General features: G+C 51.1%; 4 protein-coding genes across 4 annotated transcripts; all 4 read left to right on the forward strand.

The window, feature by feature from the left end:
* Positions 1-288: 288 nt before the first annotated feature.
* UCRPA7_976 (putative short-chain dehydrogenase protein) lies at positions 289-870 on the forward strand (the record flags this gene model as incomplete). The annotated part of the gene is made up of 2 exons (XM_007913565.1): positions 289-388; positions 452-870. The coding sequence occupies 2 exons, from the start codon at positions 289-291 to the stop codon at positions 868-870; spliced, it is 519 nt and encodes a 172-aa protein (XP_007911756.1).
* Positions 871-8,792: 7,922 nt separating this feature from the next.
* On the forward strand, positions 8,793-10,411 carry UCRPA7_977 (putative glycosyl hydrolase family 43 protein; the record flags this gene model as incomplete). Its single annotated transcript, XM_007913566.1, has 5 exons — positions 8,793-8,885; positions 8,943-9,371; positions 9,440-9,604; positions 9,668-9,689; positions 9,768-10,411. The coding sequence occupies 5 exons, from the start codon at positions 8,793-8,795 to the stop codon at positions 10,409-10,411; spliced, it is 1,353 nt and encodes a 450-aa protein (XP_007911757.1).
* A 1,236-nt stretch (positions 10,412-11,647) lies between these two features.
* On the forward strand, positions 11,648-14,876 carry UCRPA7_978 (putative glycoside hydrolase family 31 protein; the record flags this gene model as incomplete). Its single annotated transcript, XM_007913567.1, has 7 exons — positions 11,648-11,879; positions 11,930-12,280; positions 12,337-12,691; positions 12,760-12,790; positions 12,848-13,168; positions 13,276-13,684; positions 13,750-14,876. 7 exons carry the CDS (start codon positions 11,648-11,650, stop codon positions 14,874-14,876), a joined length of 2,826 nt encoding a protein of 941 aa, XP_007911758.1.
* A 1,169-nt stretch (positions 14,877-16,045) lies between these two features.
* Positions 16,046-17,324, forward strand: UCRPA7_979 (putative oxidoreductase nad-binding rossmann fold protein; the record flags this gene model as incomplete). The annotated part of the gene is made up of 4 exons (XM_007913568.1): positions 16,046-16,108; positions 16,166-16,625; positions 16,681-17,186; positions 17,277-17,324. 4 exons carry the CDS (start codon positions 16,046-16,048, stop codon positions 17,322-17,324), a joined length of 1,077 nt encoding a protein of 358 aa, XP_007911759.1.
* Between the last annotated feature and the right edge of the window lie 3,727 nt (positions 17,325-21,051).

The raw sequence follows: 21,051 nt of genomic DNA on the forward strand, positions 1-21,051 counted from the left end.
TGGAGGTTCCACAAGAGACTAGGAGCTCATCAATCATAGATCACTCGATGTATTTGCGTAAATCGAAATTGAATAGTCTTAGGAAACTGTGCAAGAAATTCAGCCATTTCTGGTTAGACTACAGCAGTCTACTATTGGACGTCACGAACAATACTTTGCTTCACCAAGATATAAAGAGGGCACTCCAGGCACTCCAGATCTGGGATCATGTCGTTCCATTTCGATAATTCAATCTCCAATTCTCGCACCAATCATTCAATCAATTGTGCATAAAAGCAAGTCATAATAATGAGCCCCTACAATGCTGAGACGACCGCCGAGGAGGTAGCCTCTGACTGTCAAACTCAAATCTCAAACAAGACCATCTTGGTTACTGGCGCTACTCCAGGTGGGCTGGGAGCCGAATTTGCAATCATAATCGCCAAATTCAGGCCTGCATGTCTCATCTTAGCCACTCGCAATCTCTCGAAGGCCGAGGAGACTGCTCGACAGATCGCCGCGGCCGAGCCGTCTGTTCAAACCAAATGTATTGAGCTTGACCTTGGATCGATCAAGCAGGTCAAAGTCGCCGCAGAAGAGATCAACTCCTTCGATGAGAGTATTGATGTTATTGTTAATAATGCAGGTGTGATGGCTTCTCCATACTCCAAGACCGTCGATGGCATTGAGTCTCAATTTGGTATCAACTTTGTTGGCCACTTCCTCTTGACGAATTTGCTCCTGCCCAAGATGCTGGAAAGGGGCGTGCCTATCAGGGTGGTCAATGTAAGCAGCAGCGGCTACCGCTTCGGACCGGTTCGCTTTGAGGACTGGAACTTTGGTGTGAGTAAATCCGGTGTAGCATCAATTTCAATGAAGACCGGTGATTGAAGTTCTAGAGTTGAAATTCTTATAACAGGACGGCGAAGTCTACGATCGTTGGTACTCATATGCGCAATCTAAATCGGCCAATATGTTGTTCTCTGTGTCGCTTGCCCAGAAGTTAGGACAGAGAAACCTCGTCTCCGTTAGCCTTCACCCGGGAGTCATCTTTTCAACCAACTTGTCCAGAGATGTGGCTTGGGAGGACTTCTCAGAACTCGGTAAGTGCTCTTGATACTTGACTATCTTCGCAAGGAGCTTATCATCTGTTCAATAGGGGCGATGGACAAAGCTCAAGGCAACATAAGCTACGCGAGCCAGGCGCCCATGACGAAGACGCCTTCGCAAGGTGTCGCAACGCATGCATTTGCCGCTTTTCACCCCAGTCTGGATTCACCTGGTCAGTCCCCTTCAAGGCAATAAATCCACTACTGAATTCTTTTTGTCATCAACCGCCATTCGTACTCATGTGTTGTTCTAAGCTTAAGTAAATCGGGGACCAATGGAACTAACTCTGTTTGGCAACAGATTTGAACGGTCGCTATCTGTCAGATTGCAGTGCTGTCGATTTGGAAAAGGTTTATTGCTGGGGGCGAGACCCTATTGACGCAGAGAAGCTCTGGAAATTGGGTGAAAAGCTCGTTAATCAGCATTTCGCATATTAGACAAAGTTGAATTCTGTGTGAAACTGTCATATAGAGATATTAGTAACACAAATTACTGAACTTTGGTAGAATCAAATGTTGACTTGTCGATGATGCGAGGTTTGTGGCTGCTAATTTAGCGGCATCGGAGCTAAGTTCAGACTAGATAGTGTTGCTGAATTTCATAGCTCTCTCTCTTCGAATCTTCATAGTGCATGGTCGCTAATTATTTTCTTACGCCATGCAATTACCTGGTCTAGTATGTTTAGCGATCAGGGGTTTCGGCATCGCTCTCCGCACACGCCTCGATCGGATATACAATGCTATTACGCTGATTTCAGAATAGCACCTTTGGCCCCCAATTTCAACGACATTACCTTGTTGAAGCGCACAATGCACATGCTGGAGAACTTTTGGCAACACAAAATCTCGCATAAATCGTTCCCCAGAGCTTGAATACTATGAAATCGATATGAGCGTCAAAGGCCTTTGTCGAAGACCCAGGTATCTTTGGGTTACACTTAGTAGTCCTTGAGTTTCGATCCCGAGGGGGTGCTTCGATACCCCTTTGGTAAACGTTTGAAGGGCCCGAATCTCTTCAAGCACGGGCTACATGTGCATCGGATAAGTATTACCTGACAGGCTCACCACAACACCCATCATGCTAGGGCACAAGAAACTTGAACTCAATATTGAGCAGTCAATCACAATGAAAGAGAATCGAGGAAGGCAATGGCCGAAAAGGGACTGGAAGATGGATCCGAGTTGTAAAGGGCGTTGTGATATAACAAAGAATAGCAATGCTCTGTATTCTGCGATTGATCAGTACAAACCTCTTCTAGGCTGATGGCGTCTAATTGCTCTAAGGTCAGTATGATATCAGTACCTTCTTAAAGATCTTATTATTGCTTCAGATCTTCCTGATTGCTATTTGTTCCTAGACTTGCTAGAAAACCTTAAGGTTGGCTAAATCTAGGTGCTTAAAACTATATATAGTAGAGTGTAGCAATGAGTTCCTGTGTGTGTTGTCTTGTGTTGATAAGGCCGATGTCAATGTATAAGACAGTAATGGGCAGACACCTTTATGGCGTGCGGCAGTACAAGGCTATAAAGCAGTAGTTAGGCTACTCCTCGCAACTAGCTAGGTAAATATCAACCAGCCTGATAATGGCGGCCGGACGCCACTATCATTTGCAGCAGTACGAGGTCACGAGACACTTATTAAGCTTCTCCTCAAGACAGACCAGATTAAGTTCAATAGGCCAGACAATAATGGTAAGACATAGTTATTGTAGAGTACTATAAAGGACTGTAAGGCAGTCATCGAGCTACTTCTTGAGACAGGCTAGGTTGAGATCGATAAGCTAGATAGCAATGGCCATACACCGCTGTCGTATGCAGCTCAAAGGGATCATAAGGCAGTCGTGGAGCTATTATAGGCAGCTTTGGAGAGCTCGGAGAGAGATATACTTTACAACTCTTTATCTTATGTTTCCATCATAGCATGTCAAAGAGCCGGGAGAGGTGAATAGTGTTATAGCCAGGCACTCGTAGAATATTCTACTAGCGTTCCTATAGCTACTTTTTCAAGAGAATATAGTGTCCTAACAGTCTAGTTTAGAAGCATTGAATCAATGACATTTCTCCATTCTGATTTGCCAATGCTATACATTCACATAGGCCGCCTGTAAATTTACAAGCTGACCTGGTTAGGAAAATGCGGAATGCTCTGCTTCCACCAAAGCGTACCTAACTTGTCCGTGCCTTCAAAATAAATAAACCTACCATGCTAAAACGAACCTCAGCTACCTAGGTATATTAAAGGACCATCAAAGTGTACCCTAAGATCTGCCAATATACTTATACATTCGAGAATGACTTGAGCAATTATCACTTGGTATACCCATTTTCGACCGAGCTATGGCCTAGAGTACATGGTTGTTCAAGATCAGAAATTGAGAATGAAAAGATAAAAGGAAGGTACACAGGATTTTTCGATAAGTACATTGGGGATGGCAACACGCGAAAAGTGGCGGCGATGGCTGCATCTTCCATGCAGCAGACGGAGAGCAGGTGGCGCCAAGGATACTTACTACCTAAAACAATTCAAGATACGACGACACAGCAGCAGCGCCTCATTGCACCAGATCTCGCGTGGTCGGAGCAGGCTGCATGAGGATTGGCTGGTGGCACACTGGGCAAATCCCTCCTCGTGCAAAGGAGGCCTATCGAATTTAAGTCTCCTCGATAATTCCATTCGTGTCAGAAGACTCGGTCCAATGATACCGAGGTGGCTTCGAGACATTGTCAGTGCACAGATAATGTAGATAACGAAGCCCCGACAATCGAGGACTCGAGGTGAAGACAAGACAAGAGGGGGACGGGCGAATACCTTGCAACTTGAGAGAGTTCTGGGCAGCAGAGACTGGAAGCCCCTCATCTGGGCAGCAATGGGCTATGGAGGAATGGGCGGACAGACGATTCCATCCATTCATTCGGCCGCATCAGGGCCAAATCGAAGCAGAGGGGAAAGCACAAGTCCAGGCTAGCATGCTAAGCAACGAAACGCAGCAGCGCGCAAGACAGGATAGCTCGAATCGAGAGGAGAGGGCTTTCGTAAACGTGGCACTGCTCAAGTGTCAGGTTGTGCCGGAGTATGGGCTGATTGGACGAGGCGGCCAAACCCTCCCCAGTCGAACAGCAGCCGGACAGAAAATACCGCCTTTCTGCAGTTTAAGGATTGCCACTGATTGGCCAGCGGGCGGCAGGCCCAACCTTGGAAGTGGCCCAGCAGGCCCAGTCGCACCTTCCGTGCAACGATGCAGATGCCAGTGGGCCTATCGAATTCAGGCAAGGCGTTTCTGGTGGGGTAGCTCGATACCGCAGATAGGGTGCTGCAAGATGCTCTTTCCTTGTTGAGAGGGTACCTGCTCCCAAGGCGCCGTCAGCCTTCTCCCGACGAGGCCCACAGAGTACCGCCCAAACACACGCATCCACGCCTACCTACACCTACACAGCAATTCCAATTGGAAAGCACCAGCCCACCTGCACCTAAGGTCGGGGGAACAGTCTAGTTACCTAGGTACTACCTACCTAGCGAGAAACCCCTCTCTCCTTCCCGCCAACTAGCACTTGTTAGGCACCCGTACTTGCCGTCGCACAGCAAGCCTTCCCAAGACCCTCCCAGCCTGAAAAAGCTCTGGGAGACCCGCCTCCTCCCCCCGGCCCAGTCCACGAGGCTCAGGCTGTCTCACAGCCCTCCCATTTTCTTTCCCACAGCCTTACTTTCGACCTCGCCATTGTCTGATTCCGCTGCCTTGCCTCTCACACCCAAAACTCTACACCACAACACCCTCATCTCGACTTCTTCTTTATATACTGCAGCTTTGATTCAATCCAGACCGCACCCTTCCGTGCCAATCCGGCCTTGAAATGGATCCTCCCAGCAAGCGCCGCCGATTGGCCCCAAAGGTTCCTGGGCTCCCTCCTGCCCAGACCGCTCATCCAGCTCCGTATCCTCCAGAGCAGGTATGCTCCCCCATCAATCGCCGCCGTTGCTTTTCATAGAAGCTCACAGAAATAATCAGGCTCCTCCAGCTGCACAGCACTATGCCGTTCAAGAAGCTGCCCCGGCCGCAGCGGACCCCTACGACTTCGAGTCCTTTGCGAGACATCTCCAGGATGCTGCCATGCTCATATACCGCCAGACCCAGAGGTCAACTTACACAAGTGTCTCTGTGCTCCTACTAAGGTGGGAGGAGGACACATCGGTTGATCAGGATTTGGCAGCGCTAGAAAAGGTGTTTCGGGAGAAGTACAATTATCATACCGACAGATGGAGCATCCCTACAGTACCAAATCCGAGCATCAAGCTCGGCGTCCAGATGGCGTCCTTTCTGGAACACGCTCGCTCCGATCATCTCCTGATAATATATTATGCTGGTTACGGGTATGTTGGAGCAGATAACCAGCTGTATTGGGCATGGTGAGTAAATCGCTCAGGGCATGTTTGCAGGACAGATCTGACGCTCGCCTCAAAGCAATGCTCGGGAAGATGCTTCAAAACTTAAATGGGACGGTGTTCGGTGCCTGTTTGAAGATGCCCAGTCAGACATTCTACTTCTGCTAGACACTTGTGCAATACGTGATGCGCCAATGGCTGGCAGCCATGGTGTCAAGCAAGCCATTGCCGCTTATAGTCCCGAGCAGAAGTCGCAAGTTGCTAGCCGGTCTTTCACTTCGCATCTCGAGTCTGCATTGCTCAAACTGAGCGGCGGTCGGCCATTTACTGTGCCCCGCTTGTACGAGGAGATTCTAGTGGAGCGGCAGCTCGATTTGGGCGGAAAACTAACCAACGGGGCAAGCAAGCCGGCGTCCATTCAGGATAAGGCTCCAACGTTCTTCACGCTCACCCCTGGCAAGGCGCAGAACCTCAATCTCGCCCCATTGCCCCCCTCTGAGTCAGAGTCTTCGCAAACGGCCGCCGAGGTGGATGGTCATGCCTCGAAACCAGATTCGCTTTTTGGTTCCAAACCAGTAACAGACTTGATCTTTGACGAGGCAAGGGTGCTGGTATGTACTACCTTTGTTGGTGAGGCGAGTCCAGACATGGCCTGGTTCAATCACTGGATCCAGAATTCGCCTGCTGTGTCGCGTAACGTGGTTGTGGAAGGGATGTTCCTAGGACCTCCTACAATGCTGTTGATTTCAATGCCTGTCTCGGTTTGGAATGTTGTTCAGACTGAGAAAGTCTGTTGCTTTCTCGGTTATATAAATTCTCATAACATGCTCGGTCTGTATAAACAGCTGGTCGATCGCGCGCCAATTACCGCCGCCACATCAAAGGAGGTTGAGGACGGACGGATACTCCTAGAGGCACGAGAAGCGGCGACTACTAGTCCACATAACAAACGACGTTATGATCAGGTTGGCCATCATTCGACACTTCACCCTGAAACCCCTCATCGGGCAGAAGGGGCGGCGCGGAACCCCCTCCCAAGCTCGGCTCCAGCCACCAGTTCAACTGTTGCCATTGCACCCAAAGATGAGGTCGAAGACTCAGCAGAAATGCAAGAGGCAGCTGAACAATTGAAAGCACTTAGACATGTGCGTCAATTAAGCGATGAGGCTGGTCCAACGGCCACTCATGTTGGCGATAATTCGATAGTTGGACGTGAGGATACAGGCTCTTCTCACGACGCGAATGAGTCGGGCATTGACGAACATCATTATCACGGGGAGCATAACACACCCTCGTCCAAGCCAAAGCCCCCTCGAAAATCTCTTACGAAAGCCATGCCGAAACAAGAAACGCGCTGCAACCTTTGTAGCCATGCACCATTCAAGGATTCATCCTCGCTGCGCAAGCACATTGCTGCTGCTCACACAAGACCGTTTCCCTGTGCATTCTCTTTCGCAGGGTGTACAAGTACTTTCGGCTCTAAGAACGAGTGGAAACGTCATATTGCTTCTCAGCATCTCTGTTTACAGTATTACCGATGCTCGTCGTGTCCTCAAAGTACGGCCGAAGGGAAAGGAAACGAGTTCAACCGGAAAGATCTATTTACTCAGCATCTGCGCCGGATGCACGCTCCATTCGCCATCAAGAAAGCTATCGCAAAAGGTGACAGTAAATTACAACAAGAATGGGAGTCACATGTCAAAGACATGCAGCAATCGTGCCTTGTCACCCGGAGATCACCTCCTCAACGTGCCTCTTGCCCTAAATCAGACTGTCAGAGTTCGTTTGAAGGTCCCGGATCATGGGATGAGTGGACGGAACATGTTGGCCGTCATATGGAGAAGGGCGAGGCCCAACGATTAGGTGTTGACCGATGGCTTGCTAAATGGGCACTCGACGAGGCGATCATTGAACGTAAAGAGAACGGCGAATACAAACTCTGCGCCCAGAACGGAAGCAATGGTGCCAACGCAGAGCGTGAGTCAATTGCAGACAATATCAACAGCTCTTTCATCTCTGATGTGGCGAAAGAAGAGGAGAACGATCCTCATTCGATTATTGTCGCCACCACGTCCCCTATACAGGACAGAATGGAGGTGGACGACTGATACCAACCTCTAAAAATCCTTCAGTCCGGTTGCCCGGCTGAGGCTTCTTCTGGTTATCTAAATAATCATTGCGCATTTTGCATGGAGCGAAGCGGGAGTTTCCGGCATGTACAAGAGTGTCGCTTAACCTCTTCTCCAAAAGGGTGGATTGTCCCTTTCTTATGGTTCAGCATGGCGAGGTGGATATTTGCGATTGACTTGGTGTCAGTGAAGAAGGGGGCGGTAACGCACGTCACGAATGCATTTGATTCAGATTCAGCATGGCCAAAATGCCATCTTCATGACAACGACTTTCCATCTATTTAGCTTATTGCATATATTTTTTTTGAAAATTACATCCTTTTGCACATGGTATAAAGTTCTCAGATACTGCGAAGAAGTTGTGCACCGGGGATTGAGGACCGTGGGCGCTTATCGAACAGTTGTTGCCAAAGGTAAGTAACACTGACTTTCTTGCAACAATCTCAAGATGTGAACCAATACCCTTGTTGATCCTATAGTCTTTACCGAGTGAGGTTATCATTCCGCGTTGACTACTTGGATATCTGTGCGCATGTAAGCTTTTATTCCGTATAGACTTCCAGGATTCCTGGCAGTACTAACCATCAGACCAATCTATCCCCGCGCTCCATCCTCAAAGAGAAATGGCCCGCTGCCCGCGTCCTGCCCGATGGTTCTAGTTCACAACATCACAACCCTTGGGCCTGATGATCCCCATGAAATCCATATTCTGGGGAAGACAAGTCATTTTGCTCGGCTCATCGCCCGGGCCAGATATCGGAACCAGAGCCCGGGAACGTGGCATCACTTGATCATCGAGCCCGCATGATACGGGCTCGATGCAACGCTAGGCGGGAATGGCGATCTCAGCGCATCATTGGCGGATCGACATTCGTGTACATATTGCTACCCCGGATTTTTTCTTGCTTTGCCGTCCCATCAATGAGACCCATCTCCAGGAACAGTGATGCGGGCCCGTGACTTTGGTCCGAGGATACCCACAGATGAGGAGTTTGGTTGCCGCTTGAGACGTTCGGGGATCTCGGAGCCTAGGGTTGTGGTTGAGGTTGGATTTGGGGTATCGTGATGTGACGCTATTCGAATCATAGATACGGATAGATATATATGCATAGGATGCCATGACTTCTGTTTCACAAGCGAGTAGAGGGTTCCTTAGTCTTTATACCATCAATTGCCTTTTCACGAGACCGTACCAAGATGATCTCACTTGTCAAAACGACGCTCCTTCTGCTCTCAGCGAGCATTGCTCGAGCCTCTCTTCAAATTGTTCCAGGAGGAACATGGACAGCTGTACGACGAGAGCTACGCCAGCTACCTTTATCTTTACAACTAACATTGTCTTTCTAGACGAACACGGGTAAACACGTGCAAGCGCACGGCGCAGGAATCATCAAGGTCGGCTCAACCTTCTACATGATCGGCGAGGACAAGACCGACGGCAGCGCTTTCCAGAATATCAACTGCTACTCGTCGAGCGACCTCGTGCAGTGGACGTACGTGGGCGCGCTGCTCTCGCGCACCAGCTCCGGCGACCTCGGCCCCAGCCGCGTCGTGGAGCGGCCCAAGGTCATCTACAACTCGTCGACCAAGAAGTATGTCCTGTATATGCACATCGACAGCAGCGACTACAGCGAGGCTAAGGTCGGCGTGGCCACGAGCGATACCGTGTGCGGCAAGTACACATACCTCAGCAGCTGGCGCCCGCTGGGGCAGCAGAGTCGTGATATTGGACTGTATCAGGATACGGATGGCAAGGCGTACTTGTTGACGGAGGATGTAAGTTGACGCGATTGATGCCAAGGCAAAGGTTAGGGGTGGTTGCTAACAGCGGCATCTTTATGCAGCGCGCCAATGGCCTGCGCATTGATGCCTTGACGTCAGATTATCTCAATGTTTCCAGCGCAACTTACCTCTGGAGTGACAGCATTGAAGCTCCGGCCATCTTGAAGCAGGGCGGTTACTACTTCATGTTTGGCTCGCATCTGACGGGGTGGTCTCCCAACGACAATGTAGGTCCAGGTCTCAACTCATTAACGTTTCATTGCACAGTCGGTACTAACGAGCTGTCACAGGTATACAGCTATGCTACCTCCCGTAAGTGCTGTCGATTTCAATGGCGATGGACATCTCGATGCTAGCATGGAGGGCGAGGGTGCTGATCAAGGTCAATAGTCTCCGGTCCCTGGTCTTCATGGGCCACCTTCGCAACCGTTGGCTCCAATACTTATACCTCGCAAACGAATTTCGTGTTGCCCATTTCCAGCACGCAAGCCATCTACATGGGCGACCGATGGGTGTCGACGAATCTGATGCGAAGCACATACATCTGGCTGCCACTCACAATCTCTGGAACCAAGGTCACGATGGCCAACTACGTCAATTGGGTACCGAACGTGTCCGCCGGCACCTGGACGCCGGGCCCATCTGAGACGCAGCCCGAGGCCGAGGCCGCGACGCTGTCCAACGGCGCCGTGGTGGTCAGCTGCTCCGGTTGCAGCGGCAGCCAGGCGGTCGGGTACATCGGGGGCTCGTCGCACGGGACGCTTACCTTCAGCGGGGTGAGCTCGAACGTGGCGACCAAGACGACGATCAGAGTCAAGTACGAGAACGGCGATAGCAGCCAGCGGTTCGCGACGGTCAGCTGCAACGGCGTGGGCCAGACAATTGCTTTCCTGCCTACAGACAATGGCTACACTCCCGGCAGTAGCTCGGTGCACTGCAATTTGAACTCTGGAAGTAGCAACACGGTGGTTGTCACGCAGACGGACGGGACGTATGGGCCTGATGTTGACCGGATCATGGTTCCTGTAAGCTAGATGGCCCTCAAGGTTGTTTAGGACGCCCATCGATGAACGTGCATGACCAAATTGCTGGCGGAGTATCTCCGCCTCTTAGTCAGGGGTGGCTATTCGGTTGAGGGTTAGTGGGCTTGTGAGGTTACAGATGGAGCTGTTCATATCATCAGGAATATGCATTATTTGGCCGAGTCCAATACAATAATCCCGGTGTGATTATGTCCAAGTATGCCCGTGGCACTGCACTCCGCAGATTTCCCCTTCCCCAACATGCCGCATGTCAGTATCCTTTGGACACAGAGGAATGATATCAGTGGCCGTTTCCCTCACGATTTTTTCTTCCATTCAGCCACCTTGTTCGCAGTCTTTCCACGCAGTAAGCAGTTGAAGAGCAGGACGGTTGTCGCCTTACGATTCGGCTTAAGCTTAAGCTGGGCGCAAAGCCTCCCGCATTTCCATCTCACTGTGGCGCTCTTTAGCGGTGCGGGGAAGCTTCAACGGCGAATTTCACTTGGTCCACTACCGCATTCGGCCCGTAACATGGCCTGTCATTCGCCAATGGCAACGGTGGCTCTCCTGTAGTGTGGCCAGGGGGCTATCAGGCCGAACCACGGTTATAGAGCCGACGCCCTTGAGTACTAGGTAGACCTGGAGACTTGTGACGACATTGGATGATACTCTAGATTGTCTCTCCACAGCAACAGCAGCGCCGCAGCTTACCCCGACTTCCTTTTGGGTTGGCGCCTCTTCTAGTACCAGAAGCTCTGCGGAGGCGATGGAGGTGAACAAGACCACCTGGTTGCATATCGTATGTAGCGCGAGCCTTCTGCGCCGTCGGTCGAGCCGGCGTCGACGAAACGGGCCGTTTTCGCTCAATCGGCCTGTCCTTTCTCGACAAGAGCCGAGTAATTCAAGCGAGGATGCTTGGCTGAGCTGACCCCAGTCCTCCCCGACTCAGCTTTCCCCCGCAGAGTTCGTCTGGTCCATGCTCTACAACGTAATTGTCTCCGCTTGCTTGTTGTCTTGGACTCTTGGAGAGGGCCATCACGGGCCATGCGGCTATTACTGGGGTTGTTGTTGGGGTTCACCGATCGATCAAGATGAGGGGAAAAGCTACACGCACGAGCTGGTCATTGCATGGTAATCTCAGCGTTAATTTAGAATCAATCGATCTACTTAAATAGCCGTCATGTCCGTCTCCCCTCTCTCCCAGGTTGCTGGGTATCCCGTCCAACACGTGAGATCAATCGGTACATCATGCGGGTTCTCTTCAACATCGGGTTGTTTGCCGGACTGGCGTCTGCCGGTCTTATTACCGCCCGTGACTATCCTAGCGACGACCCTCTTACAAAGTGTCCTGGATACAAGGCGTCGAACGTCAAGACGACCTCAACAGGTCTAACCGCTGACTTGACACTCGCCGGTGCAGCTTGTGATGTCTACGGTGATGATCTTACGGATCTCACACTTGAAGTCAGCTATGACACTGGTATGCTTATTACAGGGATAACGACAGACATGGACTAATTGATTGAATAGAAACGCGTCTCCATGTCAAGATCCAGGATGCTGGAAACAGTGTCTACCAGGTGCCCGAGTCCATCTTTCCCCGTCCTGTTGCGGCAGGGTCAGACGCGAGCGCGGCAGCCTTGAAGTTTGATTACAAGGAGAATCCATTCTCATTCACAGTCTCCCGCGCCAAGTCTGGCGAGGTCTTGTTCGACACTTCAGCCGCAAGCCTAGTCTTTGAGTCTCAATATCTCCGCCTTCGCACAAAGCTGCCCGAAGACCCGAACCTGTATGGTCTCGGCGAGCACTCGGACCCGTTCCGCCTGAACAACACGAACTACATTCGTACTCTGTGGTCTCAAGATGCTTACGCCACTCCTAGTGAGCATTACCTAGCCCAGACGACATCTTCATCATCGCTAACCTTAGCAACCCAGATGGCGCAAATTTGTATGGCAATCACCCCATCTACTTTGAGCACCGGACAACTGGAACACACGGAGTGTTCTTCCTCAACTCGAACGGCATGGATGTCTTTATCAACAACACAGCAGAATCTGGTCAATACTTAGAGTACAACACGCTCGGTGGTGTTCTGGACTTCTACTTCGTGGCAGGACCTTCGCCTGTTGATGTGTCGAAGCAATATGCCGAGATTGCAGGCCTGCCGGCCATGATGCCATACTGGGGCTTCGGTTTCCAGAATTGCCGCTACGGTTACCAGGATGCATTTGACGTTGCTGAGGTCGTGTACAACTATAGCCAGGCAAATATCCCTCTTGAGGTGATGTGGTAAGTAGAAGACCAGCCAATAATAGCTTCTCACTTCCCCATTGTAGTGACTGACAGCCTGGTTCTAGGACAGATATTGACTACATGGACCGGCGCAGAGTAGGCAAAATTATTTCATCACTAAATAAACTAGGATTGGCAACTGACTTGGGCTAGGTCTTCTCGCTGGACCCTGAGCGTTTCCCAATCAACATGATGCAGGAGCTTGTCCATCATCTCCACGATAACGGCCAGAAATACGTTGTGATGGTTGACCCAGCGGTTGCCTATCAAGATTACCCCCCGTTTGAAAGAGGTGTGGAAGACAACATCTTCCTCCTGCGGGCCAATGGGTCCATCTGGAAAGGTGTTGTCTGGCCTGGGGTCACTGCCTTCCCCGACTGGTTTGCTGCGAATATTTCCCAGTATTGGGACAACGAGTTTGCGATATTCTTCGACCCTGACACAGGGGTTGATATTGATGCGCTCTGGATTGATGTAAGTAAAATCGAAGTTGACTTCTTCACCTTATATGACTTCACCTCAAGAATTCCAGACAACAGCAACCCGGAATTGAAGACATCCACTAATTATAAATAACACAGATGAATGAGCCGTCAAACTTTCCCTGCAATTTCCCCTGCGACGATCCTGACAAGGCTGCTATTGGGTACCCCCCCGAGCCACCAGCAGTTCGCAGTCCACCTCGCCCACTTCCAGGATGGCCATGTGATTTCCAGCCAGCTGGAACCGATTGCAAGCGCAGCGCGGACACCACCGACCTTGTTATACGAGAAACAAGCCCTAAGAAGATCTCATTCGACCATCTCGTGATCACTGCTCGCCAAGAACCTGGAAAGCAAATGGGTCTGCCTGGCCGTGACCTTCTTTACCCAAAATACGCAATTCACAACAAAGCTGCATACATGGACTCTTGGAATGCCGCTGAGGGAGGAATCTCGAACCACACAGTCAACACGGACCTCATTTCCCAGAATGGACTCGCCATGTATGGTAAGTAACATGAATTTCGACCGTTTATTACCTCTGTCTGCCGTTCATTACTAATAAGGCTCAAGATTGGCACAATCTATATGGATCTCTTATGAGCGTACAATCGCGTGAAGCGATGGCCGTGAGACGTCCTGGACTTCGACCGATGGTCATCACGCGCTCAACTTTTGCCGGCGCCGGCGCGAAGGTCGGACACTGGCTAGGTGACAACGTTTCCGACTGGCCGCATTACCGCTGGAGCATCAGAATGATGATGGCTTTTGCCTCTATCTATCAGGTGCCAATGGTCGGATCAGATGTCTGCGGTTATGCGGACAACGCCACCGAACAGCTCTGCGCAAGATGGGCTACTCTTGGGGCCTTCAGCCCTTTTTACCGTGACCACAACAACTACCCACCAAGCATCTCCCAGGAGCTTTACAGGTGGCCAACCGTTGCAGAAGCTGCTCGCAAGGTCATTGACATCCGGTACCGCCTTCTCGACTACATCTACACGGCACTTCACCAGCAAACTGTCGATGGCACACCGCTGATTAACCCAGTATTCTACTTGTACCCGAATGATCCCAACACATTCGGTCTCGAGCTCCAGTACTTTTACGGCGATGCCCTTTTGATCGCACCCGTGACCGAGGAGAACGCCACCAGTGTTGAAGTGTACCTACCTCGTGATGTCTTCTACGACTGGTACACCGGCAAGCAAATCAGGGGCGCTGCCAAGACCATCACCATTGATGACCAGGATATCACCGACATCCCACTCTTCCTCCGCGGTGGCGTCATCGTGCCGTTGCGCGAGAAATCCGCCATGACGACCGACGAGGTCCGCGAGCAAGACTTCGAGCTCATTGTGCCGATCGGCGCCGACGGTAAGGCGAGCGGCAAGCTCTACATCGACGACGGCGTCAGTCTCGTCCAGAAGGGCACCACCGAGGTCACCTTCACCTACGCGGACGGCAAGCTAAGCGCCAAGGGCACATTCGGCTACGGCACCGGCCTGACCATCAACAAGGTCACGATACTGGGCTTCGGTACGATTGGCTGCAAGTCGAAGACCAAGAGACACGTTGGGGAGCTGAGGATCCGTGAATCGGATGCTGTTGTTGAAAAGGACGAGGCGAGTGGTGCGCTCAGCTTCACCATCAACAAGCCCTTGACGGGAGACTTCGAGGTCGAGCTGGTACAGGGTTGAGGCTGAAGAAGACTTTGGGATGATATGGATGTCAAAACACGTTGAATTCTGTATATAATTAACGTCTTAAATGCTAAAAATTAATACTGGTGTATGAACATTGTCGTTGGTAAGATGCACTCCGACCCTCCACAGTAAGCTCGACACCCCCGTTTCGAACTCGGAAGATGATAAGTAAGGGCGCAAAAGGTTGTCTGTCACTAGCGGCAGTCAAGAGGTTGATCGATGTTCTTCTCCCCATAGTACATCCGTACTCTGAGCACGTCGCATGATACAACAGACGATGCCAAAACCATCAGAAGGGATAACCGCGCACAATATAAGAATGGAAGAAGCCTACGTGACTCGAGGTGACTCGCTAGCTTCATGTTCAACGCTTAAGGTTACCCCTTTTAGGTTGGTTTAGGCTTCTTCCAAGCAAATGTGGAGCTTCCGTCCCAGTAGAATGGGTCTGACGTGAGGAGCCCGTCGAAGAGTACGAGATGAAGGAAGTTTCACGTATTCGACGGTAGTTGAAGAGGCCAGTCTTCTCGTTCTATATAATGATTACTTGTCTCTACTTTAAGCCCACTTGGCCGGATTGATTGACCTAGAGGAGCAGGGATGATCACCTATCAGCTTCCAGGGCTCGTACCGTAAGTACTGAAGGCTTCGATTTCAGGCCTGTAGTTGGTTAGGCTCTTTAATACCATCAAACCTTATTGAGATAGATCTTCAATATAAGGCAGTGGAAAGGTAGTTACAACAAGCTTCGAGCCCCGGTCTAAGCATTAAAGACACTATCGCCTGCCGGACTTGACTTGATCCATGCGGATGCGGCTCGGTGCGCAAGGCCAAAGACGGTCTAATCTATCTAGGAGGCGTTTGCAATGGCAGGTTACCCGCCGGTGACTCAAGAGCTCCGCATTAAGCTCCGTGCATCGGTGATGCCATCGATCGCGGAATGGCGGGGACCGGCAGGCGGGTAATATAAGAGAGGTGGGAGCATCCCCGCAGATAACATCCAGCGGAGTTGATCGATTCAAGAACCACCATTTTGGCGCTAACGCTAACGACTCAACGTCCTGTCTTCTTGATCGTCTCGTCAATTATCGATTCCGTAGAGCATTTGCGAGTCAGATAAAAGCACTTCAATACTCATCGTAATAATTGAGCAAACAATCACCAAGATGAGTTCTCCAAAGGGCATAGCGCTTGTTGGCGGTGGCATCTTCATCAAAGAGCAACATCTAGTGAGTTGTGACAACCACCTTGTCTCTTACCTACAACGCTGATTCGTTGACTTTTAGCCTGCTGTTCTTGCTACTCCACTACTCTCACTTAAGGCTATCTATTCACGCTCGCTCAAATCGGCCCAGAGCACACTTGACCTAGTCCCTAAGGAGCACAGCCCTGTTGACCTCTACTCTGATGACTCCGGAGCAGGCAAGTCCTACAAAGACCTGCTGACTCGAGAGGACATATATGGAGTAATTATCGCGTTGCCTATCAAGAACCAGCCTGAGTTCATTGAAGCCGCTCTACTTGCTGGCAAGCATGTCTTTGCGGAGAAGCCTGTTGGCCCAACAGCCGAGGCGGCGAAGAAGCAGATTGACTGGTATCATAGTATAGCTGATGAGAAAAGGGTCACATGGGCAATTGCTGAGCAGGTTCGTTTCGTGCCGAAATTTGCATGGGCAGCAGCAGAGGCAAGGAAACTTGGCAAGGTCATTGGGTTCCATTTCAAAGTCTTTTTCCATATCGGACTAGGTATGCTCTTTTACGTAACCCTTGATTTTGAGATAACACAGCTAAGAGTCAATAGACAACAAATACCTAGCCACCGAATGGCGTAAAAGCCCAACTCACCCGTACGGGTTTATTCTTGATGGCGGTGTGCACTGGATAGCTAGCGCCAGACTTCTCCTCGGCGATGACACTCCTCAGAGTGTAATAGCATACTCTTCACTTGCACAGGACTATCTTCCGCCCGTCGACACCGTCTCCGGCGTCATCAAGACTAAGTCAGGCGCCATCGGAACATTCAATGCATCCTGCGGCACTACTCTCAGCAGCAATGAGTATTCAGTAGCTTGCGAAAATGGAAGTGTGACGATCGAGGGCGATAAGGGGTGGATCCGCTACAAGGACGGGAGAAAGGAAGAAAGGGAGCTCGAATTTGTGGGCGGTGTCAAGGAAGAGATCGCAGCGTGGGCAGAGGCACTGACATCTGGCAAGCCTAACCCACTGCAGACTCCCGAAGAGGCTTTGAAGGACCTGGAGCTTCTTGAGGCAATGCTCAAGAGCGGTGACGCCAATGGTGCCCCCCAGGTACTGAAGCATCAGAATTTGTGAGCATGAGTAGAGAGCTCGCCACACTCAACATGGACAAGTAGGCTAGAACATGTAGCCAACTCATAGCTTGCTCTGCTCCCTACCCACCAGGATACGCTCGAGTCCGCGGCGTAATGTATCATTCATGCCGTTGACATTTGGGCGGGCCGTCTCTCGATCAACGAACACTTGGGTACTGCACAGACTGGTCAGAACTGACTAAACTTGAGCTACTTGGAGTCGAGCAGCAAATCGATAAGTGTCGGATCTCCATCCGACCGAGTCGAAAGGGGTATGCATGCAGACTTACAATTGGCCAACAGAGCACACCCTTTCGGACCCCTTTTCAAACAAGGCAATTTCGTATGTCACCGAAGATTTGCCTAGTTTATTGACCCGCATAGCCAACTCAGCGATGGCGGGAAACGAGATGGAAGCGAAGTAATCATTGTGAGAGTGTACAACCTGGCATTGATTAGTTCATGCATTCCAATTGTCGCTGAAAATGACAGAATTGACCACTCACCATTCCATACTGCGCCGAGGATGACGGTCGCAAACCACAGTTCTCGATGAGGTAAGTGTTAATAATGGAATCATATAAGATGTTGTATACAGAGTTGTTCATGTGGCTGTACATATCATTGTCGAGCCAACGCGTCCTGTAATCCCGAATGAAGGCGTAGTCGGACCGCACGCGCGTCTTCAGCTCCTCGAGGGTGCCCATGGTGGTTTGAGGGTCCCGTATGTGGGGGGCCGCGGGCCGGAAACGCCAAAGACACCGCGGATCGGATGAGGGAGAATGCGCGACAGCAATCCCCGACAGGCGGTGTGCGATGCAGGATGTTCTGCAGGGAGGGTAAGATCGCAAAGTCTAAATGTCTCCAAAGGCGTTTGGGAAATTCGGATCAAGACAATTGCACAATACCGTGATGAAGCTTGATCTGATCCAGGGATCTGGACCAGAATGTGGCTGCTTTTGCCGGTGCCGAGGCCGAGGTTTAGGCGCACTGGCGCCGCTTAAAGACCCCGATGGGGAAAGCGTGGCCGAAACGGATTCGGCAGTATTATGCCCTCCTTGACCGCCCAAAAAAAGGCGACCCCGAAGCCATTCGGAAACCTTAAACAGAACTGGACAGTGATTCCGAAACCTGTTTGAAAGGCAGCAATTTGCGCGCAAGACACCCAATTTGGCTATTGGTTGAGATGCGACCGGTAACCTGATGACAAACCGGCTCAGCCTCGCCACTCTTCGAGCTAACTCGACAACGAACAGCCGCCCTGGCTCGGGCCCTGCGGCTCCTAACGCTGTTCACACAGCGGCGGAGCCTCGTATCGATGGTCATGGACCCCGGATCAGCTGAGGTACCTGCAGCCTCATCTATGGCCTTGGTACCTGTTGTTACAAGTGAGCGAACAAAGCAGCGGCCGAAGAAGAGCGGTGGCTCTGCGCTCAGCGATGTTCTAGTCACGCCAGCCGATCCGTGGCCAAGGCCATACCACTTTGAGGATGGATTCAGGAGAGTTAAACCATACCACTTTACGTACAATACTTGGTGCAAGGAGCGATGGCGGGGAAGGGAGCTTTTCGATATATTCGAAAGCGAGTTCAGAGATCGGCCAATCGAATATTACAGGAATGCTATGGAGACGGGGGCAGTGGCAGTCAATGGACAGGCTGTGGGACCGCACTATGTCCTCAAAAATGGAGATCTTATTTCTCATACACTTCACCGCCACGAACCGCCTGTCACATCTGACCCAATAGGAATCATCCACGAGGATGACAATATGATAGTCATCAACAAGCCGTCTGGCGTGCCAGTGCACCCTGCAGGCCGATACAACTACAACTCGGTTATCGAGATCATGAAGGCAGAGCGAGGGCCTGCATGGATGGCTTATCCATGCAACCGCCTAGACAGACTGACAAGTGGCATCATGTTTGTCGCAAAGAACCCCAAAGCGGCTATCAAACTCGGGGCGCAAATATCTGCGCGGACCGTACGAAAAGAATATATCGCTCGTGTTATTGGGGAGTTTCCCGACGGTGAGGTCGTCTGCAACCAGCCTATTCTGGCAATTTCACCCAAGCTGGGCTTGAATCGTGTCAGGGCAAATGGTAAACATGCTCGGACAGTCTTCAAGCGTCTTGCATATTATCCGCCACATTCCGAATCAGAGGACAAGACACAAAATGCTTCGCAAGGACCAGCAGATGGGAAGCCATGGAAGACCAAGGCCGGCTATTCGATCGTTCGTTGTCTGCCGGTTACTGGAAGGACACACCAATTGAGAGTACATCTTCAATTCCTAGGGCACCCAATTCAGAATGATCCAATCTACGCCAACCAGAAGGTGTGGGGTTTTGATCTAGGTTGTAATGACCATGATGCATCCCTAAACAGCGACGAGGATATTATTGCTCGCTTGTCTCGGATGGGTAAAGAAGATGTGGCAGATGCAGTGGCATACTACGACGAAATGGTGGATCAATATGAGAAAAGGAGGGCTGAGAAGATGTCGGGCGAGGTTTGCGATATATGCCAAACACCACTTTACACGGATCCTGGTGCACATGAGCTTTCACTATACCTTCATAGTCTTCGATATGAGGACAAAGACGGCGCATGGAGTTATGTTAGTCCTCTGCCGAAGTGGGCTCTCCCACCAGCAGGGACAAGTGGTCCGACTGAGGTCGGCAGCATGGAGGACTTAGTAGGAGCCGTTAAAGACGTCAACCCGGAAATAGCATGAGAACAAGACAAGTACTGCATAGTAGACAAGAGACCAAGTCTGCGGTGCCGTTAGTGGTCGGGTGCCCGAGGCATGGCTACCCCTGCCCGACGGCAACGCGTCCACGCAGTCGGGTCTATCTATCCACATGGAGCAGAGCAAAGCAGCCAGCCAGATTGCTGGGATTGAAAATTTGAGCCTTGGCAAGCCACGTTATTCTGCAGTAAGCCCTCAGCCATGCGTACACTTGTCCGTCGGTGTAGAGTTGCCCGCTTTTCCCGCGCCGACCTTCGGATCCACGTACCCACATTGGCACCAGTGACGGACAATGGTGTGATGCATATAAAGGCATGGAAACCGCAGAATCAGAGAATAAGCTTTTGGTCCTCTGCACTTCATTCGACTGCAGGCGGTGACGTTCTAATCGTATGACCTTTTCTGCAGCAAAGCGGATGGGTGACAGCGTCCCAGTACAGTTCGGGCGATGGCTAAAGGTCGGAGTGCCCGGGAGCCAGATCGCGGTGAAGGAGGCGCAAACGCCTCCGGAAGCCGACAACCATCCCACATCACGGGAGGTTTGTGTGACAGACAGCGCAAAGCAAGAGACCAGACTTGCAAACGCCACAAACTCCACCGGAACCATGACTTCGGATATGTAGACTGCAGGTGCGCGTCATTGACGGGCCATTTGCGGCTGGCGCTGCTTTTTGGGCTCGATTTATTCCCGGGGCAAAGGGAAACGGAGTAACTACGGTAGATCTTGATTGACTGCTGGGATTGATTGATTTGCTTGTATGCTTCCGTGCCGTGCGTGCGTGCGTGCGTCGCACAGAGCCTATGATTCCCCAGGACACTGGATGCAGCAGACCTGAGATCTAGCCACGTGCTGCAGCATTCTTCGAGATCGAAGCTGAGACAGCATCATCATTCGTTCGTCCGCGGCCAAGCAGCCTTGGAGAGCATGCCTGGCTGCCTGAATGCAGCTGCAGAACAAGGACTGCTGAGCAGCCAGGACACGCCCACATAATAACGGATGGAAATGTCACCCACAAGCTACCGGCATGTGACGGGCGCAGCAGCCTTGACTCTACGGGCTACCGCTACTCACAGCCCTGGATGACGACCC

This window comes from Phaeoacremonium minimum, assembly GCF_000392275.1.
Source record: "Phaeoacremonium minimum UCRPA7 unplaced genomic scaffold PA7_03_scaffold_47, whole genome shotgun sequence".
Taxonomy (NCBI): domain Eukaryota; kingdom Fungi; phylum Ascomycota; class Sordariomycetes; order Togniniales; family Togniniaceae; genus Phaeoacremonium; species Phaeoacremonium minimum.